We start from the raw sequence: 22,551 nt of genomic DNA on the forward strand, positions 1-22,551 counted from the left end.
TGGGACAGCCAGTCACAGCGGGGGTCTGAGGGGAAGATGAAAGCCAGGAGTGGAGGAAGCCAGATGCTAATATAAAGTGAGGAGGGTCAGACATGGCATCCTAAGCTTGATAAAGAGGCAAGAGTTGGAAGGAAGAGTTGGAAACCAAACCAATAATGAAGCTAGCGAGAGGGGAGGGGTAGGGTGTTTGCAGAGCTATCTTGGCCATGTGAGAAACATATAACACCAACTGGTATCTGTGTTTTGGTTTATGGATTACCAGGTATACAGTACATGATGTATTGAGCTGACTTGGAGGTGTAGGATTAGGACAGAAAATAACTCTGTTGTTTTTCTCCTCAAAGGAACATATTTACCTTATTGGATTTACAGTGTAAATATTACTTTGTATTCTGACTTTTTTATTTTTATTTTTTTTTTAGAAAGGAACTTGATTAGATACCAAGGGTGGGGGAATTTTTTTTTTTTTAGACACCAATTGTACTTGAACATTTATTTTATTTTATTTTTAATTTATTTATTTATTTTTGGCTGTGTTGGGTCTTCGTTTCTGTGTGAGGGCTTTCTCTAGTTGCGGCAAGCGGGGGCCACTCTTCATCGCGGTGCGCGGACCTCTCACTATCGCGGCCTCTCTTGTTGCGGAGCACAGGCTCCAGACGCGCAGGCTCAGTAGTTCTGGCTCACGGGCTTAGTTGCTCTGCGGCATGTGGGATCTTCCCAGACCAGGGCTCGAACCCGTGTCCCCTGCATTAGCAGGCAGATTCTCAACCACTGCGCCACCAGGGAAGCCCTGTATTCTGACTTTTTTAACACATTCAACTTTCCTATGTCTCTCAAATTGTTTTAAGTTACTGCATACTACATTGATTAAATGAATCACAATTTCTTTAAATCACTGTAATATTGCTGAATATTCAGGTTATTTCAAATGTGTCATGTGGAATCGACCATAATGAACGTCTTCATTCTCATGGCATTTTTAGTCTGTTCAATTATTTTCTTTGGAAAGTCCTCAGTTCTAGGATCACTGGATTGAGGAGCACACACATATGCCTAGATCTAGATGGGAATTACCATATTGCTTTCCAAAAGGCTTAAACCATTTTAAACACATGAGTGTATTTGTTTTACAGTTATTTCTCTACCGTTTGGTGTTTCCTTTAACTGACCTTTCTCTTGGCTAGTTAGTAGAAGTAAAGTCATACACAGGATTTTCTTTAATTTTTGTATCTTTAAATTCAAGGAAGAAAAAAATTTCCTTTGTGTTTGTCTATCATTTGTCTCGTTTCCTGCATGGATGGTCTATTCTCTGCTGCACAGCCAGCTCTGATAGCTCCTTTGATTCCTCCTCCTTCCTGGTAGGTATCCTGCCATGCCGTCCTGAGCCCACGGCTTTTCTCTTCCAGCAATCTCTCCCGGGGTTTCATTAATCACTCTGAGAAACACTCAGAGGGTAGAATGGGGTCCTTTCTCCAAAAAAAGTCACTTGAGATACTTTTAAAACGCACATTTCCTATCCTGACGCCAAATGTACAGAAGCAGAATCTCCCTGAATCTGCCTCTTAAGCAACTTCCCAGAAGTGATTCTAAGAATTTGACAACCGCTGATGTAGGATCCCCAAATTTGTCTCTCCCATTTCACTGTTTCCCTTGCTCTGCACCAGTGAGGTTCTGCCACCTCCTGGGTCTCTCCAGCCTGATGTCACCTCAAACTCCACGCATCCTAATAGCACTCCTCACCTTCCAGCATGGCCCCTCTCTCGCAGGCCCCCTCAGCACTGCTGCAAATCAGCCCCCGCTACACTCCCTTGTGATGAAAACAGGACCACCATTCGTCCAGTCCGTGGGCCCCACGTGCACCGTTCAGTACTGACGGCTATTTCCAAACTAATCTTTGAAGGAGATTCGCCTTTTGATAAAGGCCTTGCAGACCCTAGGGTAATGACTGGCCTTTCTGTTTGTCTGCATGCCACATCATGTCCGGAAAGCATAACTCAATGTGACAGATATGATCAACAGCAGGCAGACAGATGGTACGGCTCTCCGTGCATCTCTAATAGAGCCGCACCCCAGCAAGTGGCTCTCTCAGCAGGCCTGACAGCCTGTCACCATGCCCGCCCAGGACAGGATGAAAACAGAAGGGTGAGGGGAGAAGGCCGCTGCCTCCACACAAAGCAGCCAGGAGGAAAACACAGGTTTTCTTCACTCTCCAGGCCCTGATCTCTGTGTTTTAAATGCATCTGAAAGCAGATCACAGACCGGGGTCCTAACACAGCTCTCACGGGAGGAAGTTTTCTGCGAACTCTTCCCTCTGTGCTGGCAAAGTGCATCTATCTCCTAAACTCGACGTACGCATGGACTTCAAAAAGTATTCTAAAAATTAATAATTCAGGTGAAGATACAATCAAATCAATGTGCTCTCACCCTGTGCTGTATTTTCATTTTTAAAAAGGAACGTGGGAAAGCAATGCTTAACCTAAAATAACATATTGATAACATTGGGATTTCTAGAGCTTGAGTATCTAAAAATACTCAGAGGATGGTGGGAGAAGAGGAATCCAGGCAACCTTGCCTTTCACCACCAAAGCCACACATTAGTGGGCTATATCCATGCTAAGGTCAGCTCTGGCTTCTAGTTCAGTGAAAGGGTTCTTTGCCATAAAAATCAAGTGCCTGAACATTTGTGAATAACTCAGTTTTCTCAACCTGTTTTCCCAAATCCGTATTCTCAAAACATGTCCCAAAGTCACAGGACCATATGCTATGGCCCTCTCGGAGATTCAGAATGCATGTTAAAAGTTCTGAGAAATCGTCTAGTAAAGAACCTTATTTAACTTTTTTAACCCAATTTTTCCCAAATTTCTTGAACTTTGACACATTTTCCCTAAATATTGCCAATGAGCATGGCAGGCAACCAGTATCCTGTGGTGCACACTTTGATTAATGCTATACCTGCTTTTAAAAAATAAAATCCTGCAAGAGGGAGGAGATATGGGGATATATGTATATGCATAGCTGATTCATTTTGTTATAAAGCAGAAACTAACGCACCACTGTAAAGCAATTATACTCCAATAAAGATGTTTTAAAAAAAATCAAATCCTGTTTCCTTGTGGATTTATTTCACCATTTCAGAAAGTTTTCTCTCTTTCCTTGTATTGGCTCTAGCTAACATTTTAGCTTGAGATTTTATTTCTAAACCAAGGTCACAGTTTGCTAGGAGGCCTTGCCTCAAATGCAAAGAATGTTTTGTGACTTCTTTAGCAAAATGCAGCTTCTCTAGAAAGAATAATATGGTTCTATGTCACTACCTCTTTGTTCACTCATTTATCATTCATTCATTTGTTCATTCACTCACTCCACTCCTTTATTCCCAGAAGCACTGTGATAAACGCTGCCAATGCAAAGGGGAAAAATTCACTGTGTTTGTGATGAGTCCTATGACAGATATAAGAATAGAAAAGTCCTATTTCTTTCCCAGCTGAGAAGGGGTGAAGGAAGTAGACAGAATAAAGGTCACGGCAAGGCTGATAGTGGAGATTAGGAATTCTGGTTGCAAATGAGTGAGATTCAATTTCAATTTGCTTTTAAGCAAAAGAGGTGATGTATTGGCTCATTACATTGGCAAGTCCAAGGGAGGTGCTGGCCTCTGGTCTGTCTCCCCATGTGTCTCTCATCTCTGTTTTTCTCTCAGTAGCTTTAGTCACTGCCAGAACAGACAGGCTTTTTCCAGGAGACAAGGAGGACAGCAGCCCCCAATTCATTCACAGCCTTCCGGCAACATAACCAAAAAGGCAAGCCCCCTTCTCTAGCTCTCTCTCTCTGTCAGCGTTGCAGAAGGAATCTCATGCCCCAGACCAGCCTTCACCCTCCATTTCCAGACCCACTCCTAGGACCAGGGCCCAGGTGCCCATCAGCCTGTAGCGTTGAGTTCCTCTCAAGGCCCACGGGAACCCCAGGGCCACGTTGGAGGTGGCACACAGCTGACCACATCTCTGTTTCCACACCATGGATGAAATTTCCAAGCAAGCAACAGAGAGGTTGCATGAAATATCAGAATGTAACTTTCAGGGATCATCTTTTTTTATTTTCTTTGTTTTGTTTTTTGTTCCAAGTGGCAAAAGTGGACAACTGACAGGCACAACTCTATTTTTTTTTTCTTTTCTTACACATTTTTTCTTCCTCTGCACTTACATTCACCTTTCTTCTGAGGAAAAGGTAAAACCACTGCTTTTAAGAGGAAGATGTATCAGTTATGGTGCTAATAGGGTATGTGTTCAGAATCACAGAATCTTGCCTATTGTACTTGAAGGTTTTTTTTTTATTACTTTGCTGACGTCTTCCAACTCCAATGTCTTAGTATGACGTCAAGTGCTGTTGAGTTTTGATCTAGTAAGACATGAAGAAAAATAGGATCCATGATCTTGTAAAATTGCTCACTCCCGCCAAAAAAGAAAAAACTTAAAATAAGTAAACTGATTGCTACTTAAAAGGAAAAGCTTCAGCATTACAACCAATTGAGCAATTTTGTACACATACTCACACACACACACACACAATGCTATTTGTATGCATGTGCTTGTATACACCAGGTTTCTTTGACAGTGCATCACAATTCTTAGGCTTCACTCAGAGTCCTTCGTAAAGATTCTTGAACTCTGTCTTCCCAAGGCAAAATTAATTCTAGAATTTCCATTTTAGTGTTTTGCCAGTTGTGCTCTGGCAACCCCGTGCATCAAAATTCCATGGGGCGCTTGTTAAAATGCAGACTCCTGGACCCCACTCCATACCAATTAATTCAGAATCTCTTTAGAGAGAGTGTCCCAGGAATCTTTGTTTTTAAAGCTTCCTAAATGATACTTCTGTACCCTACAATATGAGAAGCTCTGTTCTAGAATTCTGGAGAGCTTTATTAGGATTTCTGAGTTGTGGTGTCAGATATTTTTATATCTCTGAGGTAGAATAAACTTCTTATGAATTCCATGAACTTTAGTTTGTCAGCAAAATATAATTAGCAATCCTTGTGGGTCATGCTCTTTTGCAGTTCTGTGACAAAAGTAACTATGAGCATAGTTACATGACTCAGAAGTCCTTCAGACTTAAAAATATTCACTCTAAATAGGTCACATATTAATGAGTAGGATAGGTAAATCCCATTGTAACAAACTTTTGTGATTACAGCAAACAATTCCATGTGATTTTGTTATAATAGGTACATTGCAAGAACTGACGTGATGATTAAGATCCAACTGAAATTAATCATAGATAGAAAAATTTTATGAAAACTCATTACAGTTGTGAGTTTTCTTCCAAATAAACAACTTTACCTCTTCAGAAACAGGATTTGATTTCCAATCCAAGACAAGCAGTAAGAAGTCAATGTACACAATCCAACTCCTTCTACTTCCAATACAATAAGTGCTGGCCACAAAGTCCTTGTATTTTAGAGCTAGAAGAGCCTTAGGGATTGTGTACTCCAACCCCTCCTCCTACAGATGAGGAAACTGAAGACCAAGTCACACTACTGATGATGGTCAAGATATCCTGACTGCCGGGCTTCCCTGGTGGCACAGTGGTTAAGAATCCGCCTGCCAATGCAGGGGACAAGGGTTCGAGCCCTGGTCTGGGAATATCCCACATGCCGCGGAGCAACTAAGCCCGTGCGCCACAACACAGCCAAAAAAAAAAAAGACTTCCTTACCTCAGGAATTGTTTATCTAAAACAATTAAACAATATTTAAAAAAAAAAAAAAGATATCCTGACTGCCCAAAACTTCTCCTACTGGAGTGTAAGTAGCCCCCAAGGATATCCAAGCACAGAATCAAATGGTTCTTCAGGGATGAGTGAGAACAATGGTTCATTTTATATAACAGAAATGCTATGAAGTAAAAAGAAAAAAGCCACATAAAACATAAGACTTGGAATAAATGCCACTCGGCCACCTTGAGTTATTCATTCCTTCCCTCCTGCACTTCATGCTACATGGTGGAAACATTTGAAAAGCCAGTGCTATCCCAACTCCCTTACCAAAATCTGACAAATTAAAAGGGGAAAGAAAATGTGACCTCAAAGTAGTCATGAGTAATTACTTGATACTTATCCAGATAGATCCATAGTGGTTGAGAATTAATCAAGCAAGTCTGTTAAGCTCATCTCAGATGATTTACCAAGCATCTATATATAGATCTGTGCTTGGGTTTCATTTATTCATCTTGTTATTCAACAGATATATACTGAGCACCTACTAGGAGCTAGAAACATTTCCTAGCAATACTAAGATGAATAGTCAGGGGGAAGCAAAACTAAAGCAATAATCACAGAGTGTTATATTACAGGCCATAAAATCAAGTGCTATGGGCACAGTTACTCAGCTAGGTTGGGTCCCAGAAGGCATTACAGTGGAAGTGACTTTGGGCTGAGTTTTGAAGGACAACCAGGAGTTTACTTAATGGAATATGGGAAAGGAAGAGAAAATCATTCCAGGTGAGTGAATAGCATATACAGCAGTATGAAAGGGTGAGGAGATCAGGTAAACAGTAGAAGAGAGGGATCCAGAGGAGAAAGACAATATTATAGACAAAAGCTTTGTTGTTGTTTTTTTATGCCATCTAGCACAATGTGGCCAAAGCCAAACTTTTTTTTTTTTCTTAATTAAAAAAAAAAAAATCTACCTTCCTCAGGCAAGAGACTCACAAGAGGCTACGGACTGGTGACTTAGATGGTCTGACCTTGAGAGTTAGCTTCGAAACAGAAAGAAGGAACTCTGTTCTTTTACTTCCTGTCTGTAGAGTCTTAGACACCTTCCCAGCTCTCAAAGCCCACCTCTTTCCAGAATCCAAACAGAGTTCTTGGAAGGAGGAAAGGAAAAGTGTTTTAATGATGAAATTAAATAGGGGAAATTTTGCATCCCCGTGGTTAACCATAAAATTTGTCTCCTTTTCAAGTCCTTGGTATGCAAATCATACATTAATTTTTTTCATAGGTAAGACAAAGTGGGTGAGAGACATGAGTTCAAACAAGTTTCCACTAGTGACTTAAGAGCTCTGTGATTTCGCAGAAGTCACGTAACCTCTCAGGACATCATTTTTCTCGTTGCAAACACCCTTCTAGTTTATGGTGAAACTTAGACATGATGTGAGGGAGAGAACCTGTCACAGGGTCCAGCCTACACTGGGCCTCCCATTGCAGCGGCCGCTGTACATTATTATAGCAGTTTCATTCATTCAACACATCTTTATTGAGGACTTACCATGTAGAAGCCAGAAATATAAAAATAAATCTGAACTGGACTTTGCTTTCTAGGACCTCACAGTCTACAGTGAAGGTAGAGAGCACGCTCAAATCACTACTGTTAGGAGGAGAGTGGTTACTACCAAGAGAAAAACTACTGGGGATGTTGGGAGCACAGAGATTACCCATAGCGTAAAGGAGTTGCTGGGAGAGAACGGGAAAGGATTTGGGGGCTGAGAATGAAAGAGAGAAGGAGGAGCGTCTGAGCTGGGCACTTTCACCCCTTCTGAAGCGGACAGGGCTGGTATCGAATATCATCAGTCCGTCCCTCTCACAGATGAAATAAGAGAGATTCGGGAAAGGAACACGACTCGCTCAACTTCACACTCATAGTTACAGCAGAGCCGGGACGAGAATTCAGAACTCCCCACCTCTTCCCGTATCCAAAGCATTCACCACTTCCACACGCTACCTCCTGTAACTAGGGCCATTTGGAGATGCAGAGGCCAGGCTGGGGAACGCAGCAGAAAGGAGGTGATGGGGTCCCTCAGGCCACTGTCCTGGGTCGAGGCAGAGCGGAGACTCAGCAGCGGGGGCGCCGTCGGGGATGAGGGGGGCGGGGGGCAGGGGCGGGCCGGCGCGGGAGGAGCCGGAGGGCAGGCCAGTGGGCGGGGAGAGGGGCGCGGGCCGCGCTCCCGGGCTGTCCCAGGGCACTGGCCCAGCCGCAGGAGCCCGCGCTCAGGCTCCCGGCCATGGGGCGGCGGTCCCCCGCGCTCCGGCCGCTGCTGCTGCTGCTGCTGCCGCCGCTGCTGCCCCGGGCGCTGCGCGGGGAGCCCTGCCCCGAGCCCTGCAGCTGCCCGCCCAACGGCGCCCTGCGCTGCCCCGGCCCGCGGGCCGGCCTCAGCCGACTGTGAGTACGCGGCGCCCCCGCCCCGGCACCCTCGCTCGCTCCGGCCGCCTCGCCTCCCTGCTCTTTGGTCCCCTTCACCTGGATGCTAGGAGAAAGACGCTTCGCCCTGCCGAACTGCACCACCTCCCAGGGTGATAAGCCCAAGCTTGGCGTCTTTGCCACGCCCCGTCACACCTGGGGTCGGGGTCCCGCGCACCCTCCAGCCCCAGATGGCCCCAGGCCCGCGCTTTCACCCTGGCTGGGGCCACGGCCAGGGGCGTGGAACTGCCCGGAAGCCACACGGGGTGGCCTCGCTCCCTGCAGCTGCTGGAAGCGGACGGGGTGTCATGCTCCTCAGTCTGTCTCTGCCCGGAGAAGTCTTGCGTGTTCTTTGAGCCTTGGGCCAGCCAGGATGGCGACGGTTACTGTGCGCTCTGGTACCCTATGTTCCGCTAGGAATGCGGTGCTCGGGCCCAGGGTCCAGGGGTGACCTGGTCACTCAGTGGGGACTGCTGGCTGGCGCATCCCCCAACCGGTGCTCACCTACACACCTTAGTGAGCATACAAGCCATTGCTCCACCCCAGCCCCAGATGTACTTGCATTTCAGCCTGGTTGTCTGATCAGATGTACTTGCATTTCAGTCTGGTTGCCGAATCGATGTGAGGCCTTGAGTTCCAGCTCTGGCACGCCACCACCCCTTAGGGAGCTGTAGACACTGGCAGGCAGGTGGAGGAAGCGGGCTGCTGTAGTGATGGGGTGAAGAGGAGAGGGCGGCCTTCGGTACTAGTGTATCAGAGTGTCACCAGACACTTTTTCGGAAAAAGGTACCGCATATTACATGGTTCCATGTATATGAAATGTCCAGATCGACAGAAAGGAGATTAGTAGCCATCAGGTTGCAGTGAAGGCCCAGTGACTGCTCATGGCTGTTGCTTTTTGTGGTGATGAAAATTATCTAAAATTAGATGGTGGTGATGGTTGCACAACTCCATGAACATACTAAAAACCATCGCAATGTACAATTGAAATGGGTGACTTTTACGGTATATAAATTACATCTTGATAAAGTTGTTAAAAAGAGAAAAGGAAAGAAAAAAAAGAAGAAGACTATAAAAGTATCCAAAAGGCACCAGACTGGTAGAGGTGTATGGTTATGTTCTAACCGTTAGAGGTGACGGAATTCCATGCTGGGGGAGGAAAGAGATCCCCCCGCCCCATTTCCTTGGGCTCCCAGCAGTCTGTCAGGAGCCTGCTTCATGGAGGGAGTTCCTCCACCCTCCTGCAGGGCTGAGATTCTCCTCTGGGAGAGTTAGTGGCCTTTGGGGAATATTTGTGGTTGAGAGATAAGGTTTAAAGGTTGAGGGGTTTATATTAATTGGTTTGCATTAATTATCTTGTCAGCTCAATTCCCTGAAGGTGAGGACCATGCTAATAGAATTTGTTTCAATCAATAAATAAATCCATAGAAGCTGCCTTCCAAGTCCCAGCCCTTGTCCTTCCCTGACAAGCCTCCCATCTTGCTCTAATGGATGATTGTGCCACTAACACTGTGCCTTTCTCACTCACCTGGTACTTATCATACAGGTTATAAGAACCTGAGATCCAAAGAGTTGGAAAAAATCTGCCCAAGGTCCCACAGCTGTTGAGTTGCAAAGACAGGACTTCACCTGCTATCTTTTTATATTTGCTAGTTTTTGTAAGAAAATTACCCCTTCCTTTAAAAAAAAAAAAAAAAAGAAAAAAAATTCTCAGCTTCTCCAAATTGGCACTGAGTTAGAAAACCTCCTGGTTTCTACCAGGAGACAGGCATGGGTGAGGCAGGCATGGGTGAGGCAAGTCCCAGCTCCTTTCAGATTCAGCTTTTCACTGAGCTCTCTCAACAATTCGTGCTGCCACACCCACACTGGCCTCAGGAGAGCAGTACCTTTTCCCTGGAGTAGGCTGAAGTGAAAAGACTAAAACTAAACAAATTCTCTCACTGCCCCACAGCACAGTTTAAAGAAGCCTCGAACACCTCAGAAAGATTTTATAGGGTTGACTAGGTTTGGGGATGGAAGTGGGAAACAGGTACAATATAAGTACTGCTGGCATGCTGAGGCTGGCTAGTCCCGCTCCCCATAAGGAGCCAGTTGTCCAGGCTCTGAACATGCCTGTGGGATTCTAGAGAATCCTTGACTCCCTCCCTTCACATGCATTATCTTGGCATGCACACCAGCAGCATCTCCTCCTAGACATTTAAACCCCTTAGGTCAGCACAAACTCTGACCCGCACAAAGTCAGGCTTCCCAAGGATCAGATAACTGAGAGATGACCTCATCCTTCAAGGGAGAACCCTATGGAGGTGGAGCCTATAAAAGCCAAAAGGGGATAAGTTTTTCAGCATGATAAGTTGACTTCAACATCCATATGACAAGAGAGATGCATAGAACGAATAGGAGGGTAGTTTCTTTAAGGCCATGTTCCTCATACCAGCAGCATAAGCATCACCTGGGAAATGTTAGAAATGCATACACTCAGGCCCCAGTTTCTGCATCAGAAACTCTGAAGGTGTAGTCCAGCAATCTGTTTTTTTTTTTTAATTTTATTTATTTATTTATTTATGGCTGTGTTGGGTCTTCGTTTCTGTGCAAGGGCTTTCTCTAGTTACAGCAAGTGGGGGCCAGTCTTCATCGCGGTGCGCGGGCCTCTATCGCCTCTATCGCGGCCTCTCTTGTTGCGGAGCACAGGCTCCAGACGCGCAGGCTCAGTAATTGTGGTTCATGGGCCTAGTTGCTCCGCAGCATGTGGGATCTTCCCAGACCAGGGTTCGAACCCGTGTCCCCTGCATTGGCAGGCAGATTCTCAACCACTGCGCCACCAGGGAAGCCCAACAGCAATCTGTATTTTAACAAGCTCAAGAGAATCAAGGTATTCCTCCATGGAGGATATAATCTTCTGGAAAGCAGGAAGCATGTTTTAAACTTCTTTGTGCCATACACTTCTCTTCTCCATCCCCTCCAACACCCCTGACACACACACACACACACACACACACACACACACACACACACATAGACAGTACCTATTTATTGCAAAAGGCAGCTGTGATCAGATTAAAACTTCAAAGTCTGAGATATGGAAAAATAAACAAGATTAAGAAAAAATTTTTTGTTTTGTTTGTTTTGTTTTGTCTTCAAAAAAGGAGTAGAGGAAGGAATCCATGGAGAAGGACAGATTGAAGACACAAGGGATGATGGTATAAGATGCCCATGGGAGTGGGAGGAAGGCATCAGTGTCAGATCAGAGGGGAAGGGTTAATCTTAAAAGAGAAGGATACTTCTGAGCTCTGGCAGAAGAAGACAGATGGATGAAGGTATAACTTAACATTGAGGCAAAGGAAAGAAAAAGTGAATGGGTTCTGCTTAAATCCTCTTTTCTTGACAATGAATGAATGAAGTGGTAAACAGTAATTACAAGATAGAAAATGCCATGAATAACAAGTTATTGGGAGTTCATAAAAAGAAGAAAGCGGAAATTATGAGATAAGGGATAAGAGGGATGTGGTCTTGCACTGTTATCCACAGGGTCTGATTCTGCAGAGAGAAGGGTAACTTTCTCAATTCTGGGGGTTGGAGGAGGCGAGTACCACAGAGCACCTTAAAATTCATCACTGGCCCCTCAGTAGATGCTAGTTCATGTTTTAATCTTTTCAGGCCTTGGTAGTCCTGCCTTATAAGACTTCCATCTAAAGTCCACTATTTGGTTAAAAAAAAAAAAAAGGAAAATGGATAATAATTGCTTATCATTGATAAGCCCACTGCTTGCAAGTTTTGAAAATGGCTTTGTTCAATTGTTCAGATCTTTCCAGCCCAATAATATTTTATTAAAAACTTAGGTATTTAAAATCTAAAATGTGATACAAAAAAAAAAAAAGCCTCCCATGTATTCACTCATTTTAATTGGAGAAAAAAAAAGTAAAAGAAAAGAATTAATTTTAAAAATGTCCTTTTCCTTTTGTTATTAGTTCCAGACAAGTCGAAGGAGGGAGAGAGAAAAAAAAAAATCTCACCTTGCCCATGGTTATATAAAGATCTTTGTCTCTATGACAACAGAAAGGTTGATCTGCTTGATATGGAAACAGCTTCTGAAAAATCTGTTAGTAAGAAAATGCTAATAATAATAATAGCAATTTATTTTTTGCATGCTGTGCCTACTAAACAGAGATTAAACTTTTAGACTTTATTATAAGACACAATCCAAAGACTTTGGAAGGATAAAATGTGCTGTATCCGTCAGTCCAGTGTCACAAGAAGATGTTAATTTTCTGACATCTTTCCTGAATGTCTTTCTCCTTCTCCTACCTTGAGTATAAATCAGGATCCAGAATGGTGTTCTATGCTGTAGAAGGATGTACCAATGGAGGGCATGGTCCCTGTCCTTGAGGAGCCCACAATCTACGTGGAAACATAACCACACCCAAGAGACGTATAGGTAGGAAGAGAGAAGCAACAAGGCTCTAAGGAATTCAGGGAATAGATCAGTCACTATGGACTGAAATCTCCAAGTGAAGGTGTTGTGGACCAAGGGTTATGAGGCTAAACCTTGAAGGAGAGAAGGGAAGGAGAGTCCAGGTGGAAGAAAAACACAGATGAGAGTAGGCTAGACATTTCCCTACTGAGAAGCAAAGAATAAGGTTGAATGGATCCTTCCCTTTTTATACCTCTCCCTGGTTCTGTGGGGAAATTTTTTGGTAAGGGAAGATATAAAGTCATCAGAAATATTTGATTAAATTACCCAGAGAGTTGTGCAAAAAGAAAAGAAAAATTCCTAATATGTAGTTCTTAACTATTAAACTTTCAAAGTCATTCTTGGACAGTTGATTACAAAGGCATTAAGTAAAAATCATGATTTGGAGTCACTTCCCAACAAGCTTTCCCCAATGTCCCCTCTCTCCCACACACACATACTTGCTTTGATACCTTGTACTTACATCTACTTTCGCATACACCCCACATAATGTAACTATTTATTCCATGTGTACCTCCCCTGCAACAGCAGGGTTTCTCAACCTCAGCACAGTTGTCATTTGGGGGCAGATAATCATTTGCTGTTGGGGCTGTTTCATACACTGTACGGTGTTTAGCAGCATCCCTGGCCTCCCACTGTATGCCAGTAGCACTGCCCCCCCAAATGATGACAACCAAAAATGTCTTTAGACATTTGCCAAACGCCCCTGGTGCGCGTGTGTGTTGGGGCAAGGGATGGGGGAGTCCCCACCTCACCCCACCATGGTTTTGAATCATTGTGCTAAAGTGAGAAGCACCTGAAGAGGTCTTATTCAACTCGGGATTCCCAAAATTTCACAGGTAGTATGATTAAAGTGTCTATTGAACTACATGATGATCAAACTGAGTAGAGAGCTGAATAGGAACAATGAACCAATGCAAAAAGGAAGCATGTATGTTAGCTAGCATGTACCACACCTAAATGTCACTTAAAAATCTCCATCCTAGAAAATGGGGAGGTGATGAGGTGCTATGAGTAGCAGAGGGAGTCAACATCCAGGTCCCAGATTTTGCAGACCTCCCAATCTCTCCTTTGAAAGGGCCATCCAGAGAAGCAAGACCAGAAGCTTACCTACATTAGTACAGCCCAACAATTCCATAGATTGTTCTACTGTTTGTTGTTAATTTGTTTTAACTTACTTATTAGAGAAAAATCAATCCTCAGCCCAGGGTCCATTAAAACAAAACAAAACAACCACCAAGGCAGCCTGAATTGAGATCTATGGGTTCCCATCCAGGACACCAGGTAAGAGTCCACAGGATAGAGGGAAGCCTACCGAACTCTTACAAGTAGGACAGCTTGACCCTACCTGCAGCTTCCCTGCAGCTGAACAAGACAAGACAAAAACAAAAAAAAACCCTTGGAATTCTGAAAGCTCATGTCCCACCTTCCTACCCTACTCCCACAAAAACAAACCAAAAATAACCAACAACAGCAAAAAACAAACAAACAAAAAAAACAAAGACCCAAGGTAGAGGTTGATCTTGAACCTCAGTTCTGACTCAGCTCTCCCAGCTATTACCTTCAAGACAATTCTTAAACCTGGCTGTGCCTATAAACAGACTCCCTGGGGGAAGCTTTGCAAGGGCCAGATATTATTAGTTTAAAAATCCTCCTTTTGGGGAAAGTGAATGATGTCCCCTAGCAGGACACTAGAAAGCAAGCAACAGAGTTCCCAAAATCTCAATGGAAGTGTAGAGCCAAAAATCTTCACACACGGATCCCTTTGTCATTGGACCCAGCTCTCCCTTCGGAGAGCAATAATTCCTTGGATTTTTTTCTACATTATTCTTTTTTTTTAATTTCAAAAGCAGTATGTCAGGGACTTCCCTGGTGGTGCAGTGGTTAAGAATCCACCTGCCAGTGCAGGGGACACAGGTTCGAGCCCTGGTCCGGGAAGATCCCACATGCCGCAGAGCAGCTAAGCCCATGCACCACAACTACTGAGCCCGTGCTCTAGAGGCCACGAGCCACAACTTCTGGGCCCGTGCGCCACAACTGCTGAAGCCCGCACGTCTACAGCCTGTGCTCCGCAACAAGAGAGGCCACCACAATGAGAAGCACGTGCACCGCAATGAAGAGTAGCCCCTGCTAGCCGCAACTAGAGAAGGCCCGCGCGCAGCAATGAAGACAATACAGCAAAAAAAAAAAAAAAAAAAAAAAAGGCAGTATGTCAGATCAATTCAGGGCTCCAGTTCTGCTCCTTTACCCACCTCTATCTTCTTCCCAAGCTCCTCAGTTTGGCTTCTTTTCATGTCTTGAAATGAGGCACAAAAGCTTTCTTTCCAAAATACAATCTCCCAGGTTGGCTGCACCAGACGGTGTCTTGGCCTTGTGTAATTTTGATCTTACACATGGAATTTTAAAGCCAGTTGAGTCATGGTGGTGGAGAGAGGCCCTGCTGCTCACTTCCAGACCCAAGAGGGCTGGCTCCACGGGAGCATATGTGTTCTGTTCTGGCAGCTCCCCTTGGTGTGTGAAAAATCACATTTAATGCAGATTTTAGCAAATTTTGCACAAGCTCTTTTTTTAAGAAGGCAATTAAAATAATCCCACCCACCAGTCAGGTGGGCTTCCTAACTCAGTGGGCAGCTTCTAGCAGCTTCTCCACATGGTCCTCATTTACTCTCAGCTTCTGCCTCCCAGGGAGATGCCACCCCGTCCCAGCCAGCAAACCACTCACAGCTGCTCTCTGTGTGGCCCTGAACCACAGCTCTTTAATGCCACCCGAGCCAAATTCAGAAAAGTCCAATTTACAAGTAAAACTCAACTTTCAGAATGAAGGCTTTATCCTTTGCTGCTGTTAAATTTGTCCTTGACGCTGATAAAATGAGGTGACTCCTAGGTTCATAATTCTACCTCATGAGCATCAGCAGACAGCATTTCTGAGCCCACAGGGGTGGGGATGCCCTGGTACAACAGGGCAGGGTCCAACACAGTCCCCAGATTATCTGAATTGATCAACAAGACAAAGACCAGCAGACGCGAGTTCTAGCACCAGGTCCCTCTTTCCCTAATTTGCACTGTGGGCTCAGGACAGTGTTAAAACCTCTGTGCTGTCTGTAAAAGGGGCGTGATGATTCTTGCCCCTGAGTGGGGCTGACTGTGGTGAAGATAAACGAGACAGCAGGGCCAAAAATACTCGGAAATAAAGGTTTCCCATAACTACAAAGTATTATTGTAACAATCTGATGACGCAGAGAAGACCTGAAAAACCCGCAGCCCATATATGAGGTTGAACAGTAAATATCTATCATCCAAGGGGGAAGCCTGATGGAATAGTTTTGTTCCTGTGGGGTGTTAATTAGAGAAAATGACCCACTAGGTCTTCTCAACCTGGAAGGTGAATGAGTTAGAATCCCGAAATAGCAGAGCTCATTACTGCCTGGAGTCTGATATGCTAGTTTTTTCAGCCCAGGCTGAGCTGCCTCTCAAACATGCCACCTAATACCTGATTACACCCTGTTTTCTGTCATTCAGTTGGGTCAGTCCTATCTGTCCAGCTAGAGCATCCAAGCCTATTCTGGGTCCTTTCCCCATTCCCCATCCCTAAACCTCCGGCTGGACACACAGAAAACCTTCAGGTCAGACTTGTTGACCACTCAGGAACTACATACCGAAATGTATAGGACAATGTGCAGGACCCATAGACACCACCCGTGCCCGCCAAGAGTTTACAGTCCTCCAGCCATAGGAGAGAGAGGACTAGTTCTCAGATGACTGCAGGGAAATGCAGAAGGTGATAAAAGCCAGATGATGGTTATAAACAAAGGCTGGTGAGAGTTTAGAGAAGGGAGCTATCCCTTCTAGCCAGAGTAACAAAGATACCTTGGTGGAGGTATTATTTGAGATGTAGTTCTTTAAGTCTCACTCTCTACAGGGGCAACTGGGCTAACACGGTTATCCCATAAGCTCCATCCTGGCCTTTGACACCAGCTTAGAGAGGCCACCAGGGAAGCACTATTCAAAGTCTTCTGCTCTCTCACTGACCACCAGGCACGGGCCCTGTCTGTGTTACGGATCATCAATGGAAGAGTGGATGACTTCCCCCTGGAAACCTTGGGTGGGTCTCTGATTAAGGCTTTTCTCATTTGCAAGCACCAGAAATCATCTCTGACAAATTTAATCATAAGAGATTAACTTAACAGAAGAATAAAGAGGTAGAAGGATGTGAGCAAGATCCAGAGAGAATATGGCGTTTTAGCAGCAAGAGGTCAGAGAACTTTTCTGTAGATTCCACCTTTACAATGAATCAGCTCCAAAGATTCCTCCTATCTATTACAAGTTGAAATTCCTGAGAGAGAGAATCTGATGGCTCCACACCCTACTCCTGAGACAGAAGCACAGTCAATGAGATGCTTCCACCCTATTGCAACCAGCAGTGAGATGCTTCCAGAGAAGGGGCATTTTTGAACCAGGCAACCACACAAATCAGTGTCTACCAGAGCTGAGGGCTTAGTGAAAAGTGAAGGTACACACGCCAGTAACTTCAGGCAATTCAAACCCATTCCATCAAATTAATTAAAAGTATGTAGTACATCAGTTGCAACCAGCTTTTACAGGCTCACGAAAAAAAAAATGTGTCTGCAAACAGAAGCTTGTAATGAAAGAGTTTCCTGGAGCATATCTGCAATGTCACTGCCCTGACAACATAATATTCTCTGCTTCTAAAAAATATTTTTAAGAAATCATTACACAAAATGCAGACCTTCCCTGGGGAGAATTCAACATGTAGTTTTATTTACCAGAGTTATTCTTGTCATGTTATATTATTGCTAGAAGAATTCTAGTTTGGGGGTAAAGATTGGGTTACTTTGCTTTGTGTCTTTAGAAAACTTTAAATGGGTTTTGAGTAAGTGCTAAGATGTGTTTACCATTTTCCTCTGAGGCTTTATATTTTTAATTTAGTTGTTGCACAAATGACTTGGAAAATCCATCATCCAGGGAATCTTCTTGAAAAATCTTGGTTTACATTATATCAATAATTCGTTAACTCCCCAAGCTTCTTGGGTGCTCTGGAAAGGCTGTCTTGGAGAAGAGTCACGCAAATTGCACTTTCCAATGGGAGAGTTCCAACTGACTGAACTTTTTTAAATCAATGAGCAAATGAGAATTCTGTAGAGTGGCTCCCTAGAGTTGAAATATTTAATGAAAGGTTGTTCTTTATCACTTCCTTATCATTTCTTTAAATTTCTTTATCACTTCCTTATCATTTCTTATCATTTCAGACAAGGTCTATAAGAGATACTTGAGCCCAACAGAAAGGTACCAAGGGGGAATATCTACCCTCTCTCTCAGTTGTCCCGTGTATAATCAGCAGACAATAAAGAGTTTGAGACAAGCCACAGGCATTTTGTAGACGTAAGGGTGTGACAAATAGAAGAGTCCATTCCAAAGTACTGAATCCACCCCACCCCATCCCCAGCAAGGAAGTAGAGTTGTCATTGGGCATAGCTGGGGTAGCTTGACTCCTTCATAGTAAGCAGCTGTGAATTTAAAGTACTTATTGAGCTCTAATCTTGTACTCGATGCTGTATTAATATTACATAAACATTTTCTTATTTAATCTAAAAAATTTCTGCAGTGGTTAGTATCATCATCACTTTATACATGTGAAATGAACCCAGGCAATCTGGCTCCAGAGTCTATACTCTTCACTATCCCGCTATGCTGCTTCCAGAGAGAAAGCACATGCAATTGGTGATGAAGACACATTCCACAAAGTATATAGCGCCTGAGACAGACCTTTAACCAAGGGTAGAACAGAATCCGACCGGCAGAGAAGGGTGGATGTGCCGGATGGTAGAGACAGTGTGAATGAAGGCAGGAAAATGTGAGGTAACTTCAGGAGATACAGTAGTCTGATTTGTCTAGGGAGGCACTGTCCAGTAGAAATATAATGTCAGTCACAAGTATAATTTTAATTTTTAATAGCCACATTTTAAAACGTTTTAAAAGGTGAAATTAAGTTTAATAAAATATTTTATGTAATCCAAATGTACAAAATATTATCATTTTGTTGGAAGGCAGAAATATTGAATAACATCCTCCAAACTTGAGACCGAAAAACAAAGCAGGCAACTCCATGAAGTGCAATTATGAAGCTTATTGAGGGCAACTTACACACAGGTGGGATCAGGCTGATGCGACATTCCACATTCGCAGTTGTACTCCATACCACAGGGTATGGAAAAGGGTATAGGGGGCTTTAAAGGGGCCAGAGCTAAAAATAAGACCTGACTGCTAGAGAGAAGCACACCCACACTGGATGGAAACCAGGGGTTTTTCCTTCCTCTGGGGGTCTCATGACCATTAACCATCTGCATCAGCAAAAGGCATTCTTCCAGTTTTCATTTCAGATGAAGACAAGGGTAAAAGTTGATAGGGAACTCATCTGGTTTGGGTGCATTCCTCGCAAGTAGGCTAAAGCTCAGTCATGCAGAAAGGGGAGAGAGTAGGACTGTGGGCCTAAGAGAGAGCTGAAAAAAATAGTCAGTGTGGTTTAGCCACACCCATCTCAACATGTAATCAATATAATAATTGTTAATGAGATCATTTACATTATTTTTTCTTGCCAAGTCTTTGACATGTGGAATGTATTTTAAACTTACAGTGCATTTCAATTTGGACTGGACATATTTCAAGTGCTCAATGGCCATATGTGGCTAGTGGCTGCCTTTTTTGGACAGCGCAAGTTTAGTGTATTGGTTATATGAGGGGAAGAGTGGGTGATAGGACTGTCAAATAAAGTTCAAGCCTTTATTTCTGGGGCCTTGAATGCAAAGCTGAGATATTTGTAGATAAGTAGACTGGCCAAGGGGTGGCACAGAAGAATCTGAGTATAAGAGTGACATGGTGGGAGTTATCAGGAAGACTAATCTAGACTGGGCAGAGGAAACCCGGGATGGAGTACAGGGAAACCAGTCTGGGGACTATAGAGCAGTCGAGGTGAAGAAAAGAATGACCAAGGAGAGTGGCAGTGGAAAAGGAATAAAGGGGCTGGAAGCAAGAGACAGTCTGAAGGCAGAATCTACCAGAGACTGGGAGTTCAATGGTGGAACAGAGGAAACATTCATACAAGGCACCTGATAAATTCTCAAAAAATAGTGCAGGAAAAAGAAAAAAAAAACTGGGTAGTCATTAGTGCTGAGGAGGACAGGAGAGGAAGAAAAACACTCTGGTAGGCTCTGAAGCTTCATGGGAGAACAGGAATTTGAGCTGCACCTTTGAAGTTAAAGACCGTGAGCACATGCCCTCAAGAAGCTGGTGGTTCTATCAGAAGGTGAGGTTTTCGCAGAAGAACCAGAGGATTGCATAGTGGGGTGTATCAACAAACCCCCAAAGGAACAGTACTGATGTGATTTGACTAATGTAGGACACAGCACTGGACCAGGAATGAAGTGACCTAAGTTCAAGTCCAGATCTGCTGCTGAATTGCCATGTGGTTTCAGGAAAGTCATTTTACTTTTCCTCACTTAAGATTCTTCATCGAAAGTGAGAGGTTGGACCAAACCACTTGCAAGCAGCCCTTTTAGTCTGATTCCCTGAGTCTAATACAGTAAATGCTTAAAGGAGTGTTCTAAAATTTTCTGATGTAAAATTTAACATCTTGGATGTCCATCTATACTGACTTCATATTTCAGTTAACATTGACGTCTGAGCTCCCTCTAGGTAAATGCTGAAGACAAGAGGCCAATAAATGAAGACATACCCAATAATGAAGTTACCAAATAGATCAATGCATTTGAAAGCGCAAAGATTTAAAATCGTTTGTAAAGGGGAAAGCCATTTTTATTTCACTCCAAGATGAAAGCAAGTTTATCATAATTACTGAGCAACTTTGAAAAGAACACAGGAATTCTTAAGCCTCTGTTCAATGTAGAACAAGGTCTTATGTAATAAATACAAAAACATTAACATTCTTTTGAATTTAAATAAGGTAATGTTTCCCTCCCCCCCCCCCATTTCTATGAGTTCATTAGGCAAAAAATCTTTGACCATCCCTGGTTTCTGTCTTTTTGTCTCCCCCTGATTTTGTAGTGTTTTAAAATTCAGGGTGTGTAGCTCTAGCAATAAACTAATCATCTGTGAAAGATGGATGGATGTTTGTAGCTTTCTTAAATCAATAATATAGATGGCTTTTCTAAACCATTAGAGGGAAGTGAAAAAAATAATTCATTTCTGCCACTCTGGGCAGAAGAGGTAAATGTTCCTGCAAGGCGAGCAAAGACCCCGCCCAGGCTTTGAGGACTCCAGATTAGTGCTCGGATTTCTTCCCTGGCTGTTGTCTTCCTCGGCCCCTGCTCAGCCTGTGGGCTTCAGAAGGTGGTCCTGCCCTGGAAATCCAAGCTCTTGAAAACCAAAGTGAGGTGGGGGAACCTACAGGTGTAATTGGCTTTAGGCAACACCTGTGTTTAAAAGTGTCAATTGAACCATATTTTCCATTTACCTAAGGAGTTTGCTATTTAAGGGCCCTTTCATCAATCTTTCTGTAGTGCAAAGAACTCTTTGATAATGCAAATATCTCCCAGTGGATAGGTTTTTACAAGCAAGGATTTCTAAATCTTGGGTTCCCTTGAAGGGGGACAAAGAAACTCCTGACCCTGAAACTCTCCAGCTAACATTATTTTGAGGGTTAATTAACAAGCCAGTGAACTGGACAAACTGGCTTTGTCCAAGGTCATCTGTGTTATTAAACTTAGAAAAAAAAAAATAAGAGAGGCCCAAGCCCCACCCTTGAGTACTCAAGAGATGTTAGGACCAATTAAGGAGGACCTGATAATGCGGCATCATCTTCTTCAAGGAGATTAGGTTTATCTGAATGCTATTTGTTTTTCTGTTGCTGGGCTCTGACAGAAGGTGAGCCAGTGCCTTGACAATTGGGGCTGTCTAGGAAGGGGATTGAGTCAGGGCCCAGGAGAAAGAGTTGATGGAAAAGAGCTCTGAAAGTGGGATGGCCCTCCTGAGCAGTCCCACCATGAGGCAAAGCAAAAGGGCTGGGCCTTTATTCTACGCATTGACCAGTCACTGGATGCGGGCTGCAGAGGAGAGAAGACCTGATATGGGGTGAGGTGGCAATCTTAGGCTGAAGGTAATTCCAGGAGAGCAACTCCGCTGAGAGCTTCAGTTGCCCACTTTCCCAATAGCTGGGGGAATGAGTACCTCAGTCCTAAATGGTGATTTTGGCAGCCCACCAGCATCCACTGGAGGAACTAACCCAGCTGCACTGGATAGCCCCAGCACAGGGTCCCCATCTGTTCCAGGGGGCCCAGTTTGAAAGTCAAAACCAAGTAGTGAGAGGTATTACATTGATCCTAACCAGATAGCAACTAGGACCTGTTCTGGGTCAGCAGTGTCTTCTAAGAGGGAAAAATACAGGGATCAGGATCTGGTGATTGACAAGAAGAGAAGGCAAAGGCTCCACTCCTGGATGGACTCCGGGGAGACCAAGCAGGCTACAGGATAAGCAATCAAGGCCAAAACAAGTACCAATATGGGGCGGGGGCCGTGCAATTCAAGGTACTGCAGGCACACTCCTGCCCTCCAAATAGTGTTGGGTTTAGTGTAGACAATGCAGAAAGACACAGGACTTCACCAGGGTCATGACCAATCACAAGATCCCAGAACTAGGGTGAGTCCTTACTTCCAATCCTATGGAGTAGAGACTGCTTCTACGTCAACTTTAACACATAACTGGAAGGTCTGGGGGTCTTGCATGTGGGATTCATGAGTCGATGGAGTTTCCAGAACTGATGAAACTAAGGCAGCCTTTGTCATCCAATCTAAGTATTTGCTTCAACATCTCTTGAGCAAGGTAGAATTTGGCCATAATTCAGGCATCACCTGTGTTACATCAGCAATTAATTTAAAAATCAAAGTTTAAAA

At 43.9% G+C, this 22,551-nt stretch overlaps 1 protein-coding gene across 2 annotated transcripts in view; it reads left to right on the forward strand.

Moving 5' to 3' along the window:
• The first annotated feature begins 7,969 nt into the window (after positions 1-7,969).
• LHCGR (luteinizing hormone/choriogonadotropin receptor) overlaps positions 7,970-22,551 on the forward strand; it is a 61,967-nt gene continuing 47,385 nt past the window's right edge. For both annotated transcript variants that reach the window (XM_007190111.2, XM_057558524.1), the window contains exon 1: positions 7,970-8,141. In XM_007190111.2, coding sequence (XP_007190173.2) covers positions 7,984-8,141 — 158 coding nt within the window. In that variant the 5' untranslated portion in view covers positions 7,970-7,983. The remainder of the gene's footprint in view (positions 8,142-22,551) is intronic.

The sequence above is a fragment of the Balaenoptera acutorostrata genome, chromosome 12 (genome assembly GCF_949987535.1).
Source record: "Balaenoptera acutorostrata chromosome 12, mBalAcu1.1, whole genome shotgun sequence".
Lineage (NCBI taxonomy): Eukaryota > Metazoa > Chordata > Mammalia > Artiodactyla > Balaenopteridae > Balaenoptera > Balaenoptera acutorostrata.